The sequence below is a fragment of the Heptranchias perlo genome, unplaced genomic scaffold, assembly GCF_035084215.1.
Source record: "Heptranchias perlo isolate sHepPer1 unplaced genomic scaffold, sHepPer1.hap1 HAP1_SCAFFOLD_464, whole genome shotgun sequence".
NCBI lineage: Eukaryota > Metazoa > Chordata > Chondrichthyes > Hexanchiformes > Hexanchidae > Heptranchias > Heptranchias perlo.
This window is the reverse complement of record NW_027139478.1, coordinates 122,928-136,063: the sequence shown is the minus strand read 5'-3', so window position 1 is coordinate 136,063 and position 13,136 is coordinate 122,928. Positions and strand designations below refer to the sequence as shown.

Genomic DNA, 13,136 nt, shown 5'->3' with positions numbered 1-13,136 from the left:
TTCACTCCATACCTCGATCCCCTGACCTAACAAAAATCTATCGATCTCAGTCCTGAAAGCTCCAATTGACCCCCAGCATCCACAGCCTTTTTTGGGGGAGAGAGTTCCAGATTCCCACTCCCCTTTGTGTGAAGAAGTGCTTCCTGACATCACCCCTGAACGGCCTGGCTCTAATTTTAAGGTTCTGCCCCCTCGTTCTGGACTCCCCCCACCGGAGGAAATAGTTTCTCTCGATCGACCCTATCAAATCCTTTAATCATCTTAAACACCTCGATTAGATCACCCCTTAATCTTCCAAACTCGAGGGAATACAAGCCCAGTCTATGGAACCTGTCCTCGTAATTTAACCCTTTTGGTGACTCTCTGCTGCACCCCTTCCTGAGATGCGATGCCCAGTTCTCCAGATGGGGTTGAACCAGCGCTCTGTACACCTGTAACCATCACTTCCTCCCCTTGGTATTCCAGCCCCCGAGATAAAGGCCAACATTCCACTAGTCTGGATACACGGAAGAAAAGTTCCTCCTCCCTCCCCCACCCCTGCCCCGTTTGGAGCTTTACCCCCGGGCGAAGGTTTGGCCCTCAGAGATGACTCCTCTTGGTGTTTTGTTTTGCGTTTAGCTCCTGGACGGAGGGTACGAGGTCTTCCATCTTCTCAGATGGCCCGTTGACTGTGGCGAAGTCAGGGGAGGAGCGGCTGAAGATGAAGACGACGGTCGGTGAAGATCTGGACAGGACAATTGAGCAGAAGTTTGAGGAATTCGAAGAGTTGGTGAAGGCGGGGCTAAAGCTGGTCGAGGAGGAGCATCGGGCCTCGGTGACGGTAAGTCCTGCCCTTTGGCCCAAACCGGGGTCTCCTGACGTATATTCTGTCCTGTGGGAAAACATTCAGAAACCCCCACTAGTGTGCCCGGTGCAGGCGCCCAGAAAACTCTCAATCTCAGCTCGAGGATTGTGTCCAATCCTGGGCTCCACATTTTAGGAATGACAGGCCTTGCTAAGAAGGACGTACCTCGTCCCTTACTCACGGGTCTTGCTAAGAAGGACGTACCTCGTCCCTTACTCACGGGTCTTGCTAAGAAGGACGTACCCCGTCCCTTACTCACGGGTCTTGCTAAGAAGGACGTACCTCGTCCCTTACTCACGGGTCTTGCTAAGAAGGACGTACCTCGTCCCTTACTCACGGGTCTTGCTAAGAAGGACGTACCTCGTCCCTTACTCACAGGCCTTGCTAAGAAGGATGTACCTCGTCCCTTACTCACAGGCCTTGCTAAGAAGGACGTACCTCATCCCTTGCTCATAGGCCTTTCTAAGAAGGACGTACCTTGTCCCTTACTCACGGGTCTTGCTAAGAAGGACGTACCTCGTCCCTTACTCACGGGTCTTGCTAAGAAGGACGTACCTCGTCCCTTACTCACGGGTCTTGCTAAGAAGGACGTACCTCGTCCCTTACTCACGGGTCTTGCTAAGAAGGACGTACCCCGTCCCTTACTCACGGGTCTTGCTAAGAAGGACGTACCTCGTCCCTTACTCACGGGTCTTGCTAAGAAGGACGTACCTCGTCCCTTACTCACAGGCCTTGCTAAGAAGGACGTACCTCGTCCATAACTCACGGGTCTTGCTAAGAAGGACGTACCACATCCCTTACAGGTCTTGCTAAGAAGGACGTACCTCGTCCCTTACTCACAGGCCTTGCTAAGAAGGACCTACCGCGTCTCTTACTCACAGGTCTTGCTAAGAAGGACGTACCTTGTCTCTTACTCTCAGGTCTTGCTAAGAAGGACGTACCACGTCCCTTACAGGTCTTGCTCAGGACATACCTCGTCCCTTACTCACAGATCTTGCTAAGAAGGACGTACCTCGTCCCTTACTCACAGGTCTTGCTAAGAAGGACGTATTCGTCCCTTACTCACAGGTCTTGCTAAGAAGGACGTACCACGTCTCTTACTCACAGGCCTTGCTAAGAAGGACGTACCTTGTCTCTTACTCACAGGCCTTGCTAAGAAGGACGTACCACATCCCTTACAGGTCTTGCTAAGAAGGACGTACCTTGTCTCTTACTCACAGGTCTTGCTAAGAAGGACGTACCTTGTCTCTTACTCTCAGGTCTTGCTAAGAAGGATGTACCACATCCCTTACAGGTCTTGCTCAGGACATACCTCGTCCCTTACTCACAGATCTTGCTAAGAAGGACGTACCTCATCCCTTACTCACGGGTCTTGCTAAGAAGGACCTACCTTGTCTCTTACCCACAGGCCTTGCTAAGAAGGACGTACCACATCCCTTACAGGTCTTGCTCAGGACATACCTCGTCCCTTACTCACAGGCCTTGCTACGAAGGACGTACCACGTCTCTTACTCACAGGCCTTGCTAAGAAGGACGTACCTCGTCTCGTACTCACAGGCCTTGCTAAGAAGGACGTACCTCGTCCCTTACTCACGGGTCTTGCTAAGAAGGACGTACCTCGTCCCTTACTCACGGGTCTTGCTAAGAAGGACGTACCTTGTCCCTTACTCACGGGTCTTGCTAAGAAGGACGTACCTCGTCCCTTACTCACGGGTCTTGCTAAGAAGGACGTACCTCGTCCCTTACTCACGGGTCTTGCTAAGAAGGACATACCTCGTCCCTTACTCACAGGCCTTGCTAAGAAGGACGTACCATGTCCCTTACTCACAGGCCTTGCTAAGAAGGACGTACCTCGTCTCTTACTCACAGGTCTTGCTAAGAAGGACGTGCCACATCCCTTACAGGTCTTGCTAAGAAGGACGTACCTCGTCCCTTACTCACAGGCCTTGCTAAGAAGGACGTACCTCGTCCCTTCCTCACAGGCCTTGCTAAGAAGGACATACCGCGTCTCTTACAGGTCTTGCTAAGAAGGACGTACCACGTCTCTTACTCACAGGCCTTGCTAAGAAGGACCTACCTTGTCTCTTACCCACAGGCCTTGCTAAGAAGGACGTACCACATCCCTTACAGGTCTTGCTAAGAAGGACGTACCTCGTCCCTTACTCACAGGCCTTGCTAAGAAGGACGTACCTCATCCCTTACTCACAGACCTTGCTAAGAAGGACGTACCTCGTCTCTTACTCACAGGTCTTGCTAAGAAGGACGTACCACGTCCCTCACAGGTCTTGCTAAGAAGGACGTACCTCGTCCCTTACTCACAGGTCTTGCTAAGAAGGACGTACCTGGTCTCTTACTCACAGGCCTTGCTAAGAAGGACGTCCCACATCCCTTACAGGTCTTGCTAAGAAGGATGCACCTTGTCTCCTACTCACAAGTCTTGTTAAGAAGGACGTACCTCGTCCCTTACAGATCTTGCTAAGGGCGTACCTCATCTCTTACTCACTGGTCTTGCTAAGAAGGATGTACCGCGTCCCTTACAGGTCTTGCTAAGAAGGACGTACCACGTCTCTTACTCACAGGCCTTGCTAAGAAGGACATACCTTGTCTCTTACTCACAGGCCTTGCTAAGAAGGACGTACCTCATCCCTTACTCACAGGTCTTGCTAAGAAGGACGTACCACATCCCTTACAGGTCTTGCTAAGAAGGACGTACCTCGTCCCTTACTCACAGGCCTTGCTAAGAAGGACGTAACTCATCCCTTACTCACAGGTCTTGCTAAGAAGGACGTACCGCGTCCCTTACAGGTCTTGCTAAGAAGGACGTACCTCGTCCCTTACTCACAGGCCTTGCTAAGAAGGACGTACCACGTCTCTTACTCACAGGCCTTGCTAAGAAGGACGTACCTTGTCTCTTACTCACAGGCCTTGCTACGAAGGACGTACCACGTCTCTTACTCACAGGTCTTGCTAAGAAGGACGTACCTTGTCTCTTACTCACAGGTCTTGCTAAGAAGGACGTACCTTGTCTCTTACTCACAGGCCTTGCTACGAAGGACGTACCACGTCTCTTACTCACAGGTCTTGCTAAGAAGGACGTACCACGTCTCTTACTCACAGGCCTTGCTAAGAAGGACGTACCTTGTCTCTTACTCACAGGCCTTGCTACGAAGGACGTACCACATCTCTTACTCACAGGCCTTGCTAAGAAGGACGTACCTTGTCTCTTACTCACAGGCCTTGCTACGAAGGACGTACCACGTCTCTTACTCATAGGTCTTGCTAAGAAGGACGTACCTTGTCTCTTACTCACAGGTCTTGCTAAGAAGGACGTACCTTGTCTCTTACTCACAGGCCTTGCTACGAAGGACGTACCACGTCCCTTACTCACACGTAACTTGGCTCAAGGTGTAGAGGATTAAGTCTCCGGTCATAGGCAAGAGGAACAAAGAGCAGGCAGTGATGGCCAGGATTGCTGTAAGTGCCAGGTGTACCTCAGAGCCACCAGGATGAGCCGAGTGTCCCTCGCCCTACTCTGAGTTGGTCTCGTCTCTGTCCTCCAGATCAAGGAGAGGCTGCAGGAGCTGAAGAGCATGCTGGTGTGGATCCTGGTGTGCTGGCAATCGCAGAAAGAGCAAAGGAGGAAGAGGGAGGGAGAACCTGCTGATTCTCAATCCAGGCAGACTCCAGCTTCAAACCTTCACTCCAACCTGGTGAGTGCTGGATCTTTATTCATTCTTGGGCTGTGGGCATCGCTGGCAAGGCCGGCATTTATTGCCCGTCCTTCGTCACGTTATTTAGACGGTGGTGGTGGGCCTTCCACTCGAACCAAAGGTGGTGGTTTGTTACAACTGAGTGTCTCGCTGAGCCACTTCAGAGGGCAGTTAACAGTCAACCACATTGGTGTGGGACTGGAGTCACATATAGGCCCAGACCGGCCCGTTCCACACGATCATCAGTTCTACACTATCGCCCATTCTACACTATTGCACATTTACACTATCGCCCATTCTACACTATCACCAAATGTACACTATCGCCCATTCTACACTATCGCCCATTCTACACTATCACAAAATTTACACTATTGCCCATTCTACACTATCACCAAATTTACACTATCGCCCATTCGACACTATCACCCATTCTACACTATCGCCAAATTAACACTATCACCCATTCTACACTATCACCAAATTTACACTGTCACCAAATTTACACTATCACCCATTCTACACTATCACCAAATTTACACTATCACCCATTCTATACTATCACCCATTCTACACTATCACCAAATTTACACGATCACCCACTCTACACTACCAACAAATTTACACTATCACCCATTCTACACTATCACCAAATTTACACTATCGCCCATTCCACACTATCACCCATTCTACACTATCACCAAATTTACACGATCACCCACTCTACACTACCAACAAATTTACACTATCACCCATTCTACACTATCACCAAATTTACACTATCACCCATTCTACACTATCACCAAATTTACACTATCGCCCATTCCACACTATCACCCATTCTACACTATCACCAAATTTACACTATCGCCCATTCTACACTATCGCCCATTCTACACTATCACCCAATTTACACTATCACCCATTCTACACTATCACCCATTCTACACTATCACCAAATTTACACTATCGCCCATTCTACACTATCACAAAATTTACACTATCGCCCATTCTACACTATCACCCAATTTACACTATCACCCATTCTACACTATCACCCATTCCACACTATCACCAAATTTACACTATCGCCCATTCTACACTATCACCAAATTCACACTATCACCCATTCTACACTATCGCCCATTCTACACTATCACCAAATTTACACGATCGCCCATTCCACACTATCACCCATTCTACACTATCACCAAATTTACACTATCGCCCATTCTACACTATCGCCCATTCTACACTATCACCAAATTTACACTATCACCCATTCTACACTATCACCCATTCCACACTATCACCCATTCTACACTATCACCAAATTTACACTATCACCCATTCTACACTATTGCACATTTACACTATCACCAAATGTACACTATCACCCATTCTACACTATTGCACATTTACACTATCACCAAATTTACACTATTGCCCATTCTACACTATCGCCCATTCTACACTATCACCAAATTTACACTATCACCCATTCTTCACTATCACTAAATTTACACTATTGCCCATTCTACACTATCACCCATTCTACACTACCACCAAATTTACACTATTGCCCATTCTACACTATTGCACATTTACACTATCACCAAATTTACACTATCACCCATTCTACACTATTGCACATTTACACTATCACCAAATTTACACTATCATCCATTCTACACTATCGCCCATTCTACACTATCACCAAATTTACACGATCACCCACTCTACACTACCAACAAATTTACACTATCACCAAATTTACACGATCACCCATTCTACACTATTGCACATTTACACTATCACCAAATTTACACTATCACCCATTCTACACTATTGCACATTTACACTATCACCAAATTTACACTATCGCCCATTCCACACTATCACCCATTCTACACTATCACCAAATTTACACGATCACCCACTCTACACTACCAACAAATTTACACTATCACCCATTCTACACTATCACCAAATTTACACTATCACCCATTCTACACTATCACCAAATTTACACTATCGCCCATTCCACACTATCACCCATTCTACACTATCACCAAATTTACACTATCGCCCATTCTACACTATCGCCCATTCTACACTATCACCCAATTTACACTATCACCCATTCTACACTATCACCCATTCTACACTATCACCAAATTTACACTATCGCCCATTCTACACTATCACAAAATTTACACTATCGCCCATTCTACACTATCACCCAATTTACACTATCACCCATTCTACACTATCACCCATTCCACACTATCACCAAATTTACACTATCGCCCATTCTACACTATCACCAAATTCACACTATCACCCATTCTACACTATCGCCCATTCTACACTATCACCAAATTTACACGATCGCCCATTCCACACTATCACCCATTCTACACTATCACCAAATTTACACTATCGCCCATTCTACACTATCGCCCATTCTACACTATCACCAAATTTACACTATCACCCATTCTACACTATCACCAAATTTACACTATCACCCATTCCACACTATCACCCATTCTACACTATCACCAAATTTACACTATCACCCATTCTACACTATCACCAAATTTACACTATCGCCCATTCTACACTATTGCACATTTACACTATCACCAAATGTACACTATCACCCATTCTACACTATTGCACATTTACACTATCACCAAATTTACACTATTGCCCATTCTACACTATCGCCCATTCTACACTATCACCAAATTTACACTATCACCCATTCTTCACTATCACTAAATTTACACTATTGCCCATTCTACACTATCACCCATTCTACACTACCACCAAATTTACACTATTGCCCATTCTACACTATTGCACATTTACACTATCACCAAATTTACACTATCACCCATTCTACACTATTGCACATTTACACTATCACCAAATTTACACTATCATCCATTCTACACTATCGCCCATTCTACACTATCACCAAATTTACACTATCGCCCATTCTACACTATCACCAAATTCACACTATCACCCATTTTACACTATCGCCCATTCTACACTATCACCAAATTTACACGATCGCCCATTCCACACTATCACCCATTCTACACTATCACCAAATTTACACTCGCCCATTCTACACTATCGCCCATTCTACACTATCACCAAATTTACACTATCGCCCATTCTACACTATCACCCAATTTACACTATCACCCATTCTACACTATCGCCCATTCTACACTATCACCAAATTTACACTATCAACCATTCCACACTATCACCCATTCTACACTATCACCAAATTTACACTATCACCCATTCTACACTATCACCCATTCTACACTATCACCAAATTTACACTATCGCCCATTCTACACTATCGCCCATTCTACACTATCACCAAATTTACACTATCGCCCATTCTACACTATCACCAAATTTACACTATCACCCATTCCACACTATCACCCATTCTACACTATCACCAAATTTACACAATCACCCATTCTACACTATCACCAAATTTACACTATCGCCCATTCTACACTATCGCCCATTCTACACTATCACCAAATTTACACTATCACCCATTCCACACTATCACCCATTCCACACTATCACCCATTCTACACTATCACCAAATTTACACTATCACCAAATTTACACTATCGCCCATTCTACACTATCGCCCATTCTACACTATCACCAAATTTACACTATCACCCATTCCACACTATCACCAAATTTACACAATCACCCATTCTACACTATCACCAAATTTACACTCTCGCCCATTCTACACTATTGCACATTTACACTATCACCAAATTTACACTATCACCCATTCTACACTATTGCACATTTACACTATCACCAAATTTACACTATCACCCATTCTTCACTATCACTAAATTTACACTATTGCCCATTCTACACTATTGCTCATTTACACTATCACCAAATTTACACTATCACCCATTCTACACTATTGCACATTTACACTATCACCAAATTTACACTATCATCCATTCTACACTATTGCACATTTACACTATCACCAAATTTACACTATCACCCATTCTACATTATTGCCCATTTACACCATCACCAATTTTACCCTGTCACCCGTTTTACACTATCAATAATTTTACACTATCGCCTGTTCCTCACGATCACTCAAAGTTAAGATCTCCCCTGCTCGCCGTTGTACTGGTGGATTTTCCATGGAGCGCTGCCACCATCTGGTGGCAAGAGCTGAGCACTGCAGTGTTAATCTCACCAGGAAGATGCTGAGTTTCCACTCCTCGGGGAGAGTCTCATGGGCTGGGGAGTACAGAGCAGGGACACGGGGGGTGCTCCCCACCCACTGCTCCAGACCCGTTCCAGTGGGAGGGATGGCTCAGGCTTGCCCCCACCACTGACCGGCGAGAGAACTGTTTCAATCAGAGTCTGATTCGGTGACTGAAAAGTTTTGATTATTGTTCTGCAGGTTTCCCCTTCGACGGAGACCACAGAGGACAGCAGCGTTCCCGAAACCCGGCAGCGAGGTGGGTACACGGTGGAGATTAGCGTGGGAAGCTCCACACAGTTACCCCAGCCCGGGGCAGAGACTGGGGGTACGGAGAGTCCCTCGGACAGGCTGCTCGCCGAGATGTTCAGGCTATCTGACGAGGTCCAGCTCTCCGAGATCGCCTCGAGGCCGAGGGAGACGGACAGTGAGGAGGCCTTCCCCCACTCGGAACCCCTGGAGGAGACGCTGGTACTCGAGCCACCCAACGTCCCCCTGGTTGTGACCGGGCGGCCGGGGCTGGCACCGCTGGGGGGCAGGGTGAACCTAATCCTCAGCATTGGCAGGAAGGGAGATCACAGGCCGCAGGGCAGGAGCGCAGAGAGCAGCAGAGATTCCAGGAACCGGGAACAGGTGCACAGGGTGAGTATCACAGAAAGAGGGGCAAACATCAACAGGGAATCACAGAGAGAGAGGGGGAGAGAGAGAGAGAGAGAGAGAGATCAACAGGGAATCACAGAGAGAGAGGGAGAGAGAGAGAGAGACATCAACAGGGAATCACAGAGAGAGAGGGAGAGAGAGAGAGAGACATCAACAGGGAATCACAGAGAGAGAGGGAGAGAGAGAGAGAGAGAGAGACATCAACAGGGAATCACAGAGAGAGAGGGAGAGAGAGAGAGAGAGATCAACAGGGAATCACAGAGAGAGAGGGAGAGAGAGAGAGAGAGAGAGATCAACAGGGAATCACAGAGAGAGAGGGGGGAGGGTGAGAGGGAGAGAGAGAGAGAGAGAGACATCAACAGGGAATCACAGAGAGAGAGGGAGAGAGAGAGAGAGAGAGACATCAACAGGGAATCACAGAGAGAGAGGGAGAGAGAGAGAGAGAGAGAGAGATCAACAGGGAATCACAGAGAGAGGGAGAGAGAGAGAGAGAGAGAGACATCAACAGGGAATCACAGAGAGAGAGGGAGAGAGAGAGAGAGAGAGAGATCAACAGGGAATCACAGAGAGAGAGGGGGGAGGGTGAGAGGGAGAGAGAGAGAGAGACATCAACAGGGAATCACAGAGAGAGAGGGAGAGAGAGAGAGAGAGAGAGAGACATCAACAGGGAATCACAGAGAGAGAGGGAGAGAGAGAGAGAGAGAGATCAACAGGGAATCACAGAGAGAGAGGGAGAGAGAGAGAGAGAGAGAGATCAACAGGGAATCACAGAGAGAGAGGGGGGAGGGTGAGAGGGAGAGAGAGAGAGAGAGAGACATCAACAGGGAATCACAGAGAGAGAGGGAGAGAGAGAGAGAGACATCAACAGGGAATCACAGAGAGAGAGGGAGAGAGAGAGAGAGAGAGAGAGACATCAACAGGGAATCACAGAGAGAGAGGGGGAGAGAGAGAGAGACATCAACAGGGAATCACAGAGAGAGAGGGGGGTGAGAGGGAGAGAGAGAGAGAGAGAGACATCAACAGGGAATCACAGAGAGAGAGGGAGAGAGAGAGAGAGACATCAACAGGGAATCACAGAGAGAGAGGGAGAGAGAGAGAGAGACATCAACAGGGAATCACAGAGAGAGAGAGAGAGACATCAACAGGGAATCACAGAGAGAGAGGGAGAGAGAGAGAGAGAGAGAGACATCAACAGGGAATCACAGAGAGAGGGGGAGAGAGAGAGAGACATCAACAGGGAATCACAGAGAGAGAGGGAGAGAGAGAGAGAGACATCAACAGGGAATCACAGAGAGAGGGGGAGAGAGAGAGAGAGATCAACAGGGAATCACAGAGAGAGAGGGAGAGAGAGAGAGAGAGACATCAACAGGGAATCACAGAGAGAGAGGGTGAGAGGGAGAGAGAGAGAGAGACATCAACAGGGAATCACAGAGAGAGAGGGAGAGAGAGAGAGAGAGAGAGAGACATCAACAGGGAATCACAGAGAGAGAGGGAGAGAGAGAGAGAGAGAGATCAACAGGGAATCACAGAGAGAGAGGGAGAGAGAGAGAGAGACATCAACAGGGAATCACAGAGAGAGAGAGGGAGAGAGAGAGAGAGAGAGAGATCAACAGGGAATCACAGAAAGAGAGGGAGAGAGAGAGAGAGAGAGAGACATCAACAGGGAATCACAGAGAGAGAGGGAGAGAGAGAGAGAGAGAGATCAACAGGGAATCACAGAGAGAGAGGGAGAGAGAGAGAGAGAGAGAGAGACATCAACAGGGAATCACAGAGAGAGAGGGAGAGAGAGAGAGAGAGAGAGATCAACAGGGAATCACAGAGAGAGAGGGAGAGAGAGAGAGAGACATCAACAGGGAATAACAGAGAGAGAGGGAGAGAGAGAGAGAGACATCAACAGGGAATCACAGAGAGAGAGGGAGAGAGAGAGAGAGATCAACAGGGAATCACAGAGAGAGAGAGAGAGAGACATCAACAGGGAATAACAGAGAGAGAGGGAGAGAGAGAGAGAGAGAGAGACATCAACAGGGAATCACAGAGAGAGAGGGAGAGAGAGAGAGAGACATCAACAGGGAATCACAGAGAGAGAGGGAGAGAGAGAGAGAGACATCAACAGGGAATCACAGAGAGTGAGGGAGAGAGAGAGAGAGAGAGAGACATCAACAGGGAATAACAGAGAGAGAGGGAGAGAGAGAGAGAGAGAGAGACATCAACAGGGAATCACAGAGAGAGAGGGAGAGAGAGAGAGACATCAACAGGGAATCACAGAGAGAGAGGGAGAGAGAGAGAGAGACATCAACAGGGAATCACAGAGAGAGAGGGAGAGAGAGAGAGAGAGAGAGACATCAACAGGGAATCACAGAGAGAGAGGGAGAGAGAGAGAGAGAGATAGACATCAACAGGGAATCACAGAGAGAGAGGGAGAGAGAGAGAGAGACATCAACAGGGAATCACAGAGAGAGAGGGGGGAGGGTGAGAGGGAGAGAGAGAGAGAGAGAGAGAGACATCAACAGGGAATCACAGAGAGAGAGGGAGAGAGAGAGAGAGACATCAACAGGGAATCACAGAGAGAGAGGGAGAGAGAGAGAGAGAGAGAGATCAACAGGGAATCACAGAGAGAGAGGGAGAGAGAGAGAGAGAGACATCAACAGGGAATCACAGAGAGAGAGGGAGAGAGAGAGAGAGAGAGAGAGACATCAACAGGGAATCACAGAGAGAGAGGGAGAGAGAGAGAGAGAGAGATCAACAGGGAATCACAGAGAGAGAGGGAGAGAGAGAGAGAGACATCAACAGGGAATCACAGAGAGAGAGAGGGAGAGAGAGAGAGAGAGAGAGATCAACAGGGAATCACAGAAAGAGAGGGAGAGAGAGAGAGAGAGAGAGACATCAACAGGGAATCACAGAGAGAGAGGGAGAGAGAGAGAGAGAGAGATCAACAGGGAATCACAGAGAGAGAGGGAGAGAGAGAGAGAGACATCAACAGGGAATCACAGAGAGAGAGGGAGAGAGAGAGAGAGAGAGAGATCAACAGGGAATCACAGAGAGAGAGGGAGAGAGAGAGAGAGACATCAACAGGGAATAACAGAGAGAGAGGGAGAGAGAGAGAGAGACATCAACAGGGAATCACAGAGAGAGAGGGAGAGAGAGAGAGAGATCAACAGGGAATCACAGAGAGAGAGAGAGAGAGAGATCAACAGGGAATAACAGAGAGAGAGGGAGAGAGAGAGAGAGAGAGAGACATCAACAGGGAATCACAGAGAGAGAGGGAGAGAGAGAGAGAGAGAGAGACATCAACAGGGAATAACAGAGAGAGAGGGAGAGAGAGAGAGAGAGAGAGACATCAACAGGGAATCACAGAGAGAGAGGGAGAGAGAGAGAGACATCAACAGGGAATCACAGAGAGAGAGGGAGAGAGAGAGAGAGACATCAACAGGGAATCACAGAGAGTGAGGGAGAGAGAGAGAGAGAGAGAGACATCAACAGGGAATAACAGAGAGAGAGGGAGAGAGAGAGAGAGAGAGAGACATCAACAGGGAATCACAGAGAGAGAGGGAGAGAGAGAGAGACATCAACAGGGAATCACAGAGAGAGAGGGAGAGAGAGAGAGAGACATCAACAGGGAATCACA

The 13,136-nt window shown here is 47.8% G+C and overlaps 1 protein-coding gene across 1 annotated transcript in view; it reads left to right on the top strand.

Annotated features, from left to right (window-relative positions):
- Positions 1-13,136, top strand: part of LOC137313308 (uncharacterized) — a 76,376-nt gene that overhangs the window by 15,050 nt on the left and 48,190 nt on the right. Inside the window, exons 3-5 of the mRNA XM_067979418.1 lie at positions 619-820; positions 4,405-4,554; positions 9,053-9,493. Of these exons, the coding sequence (XP_067835519.1) occupies positions 619-820; positions 4,405-4,554; positions 9,053-9,493 (793 nt within the window). The remainder of the gene's footprint in view (positions 1-618; positions 821-4,404; positions 4,555-9,052; positions 9,494-13,136) is intronic.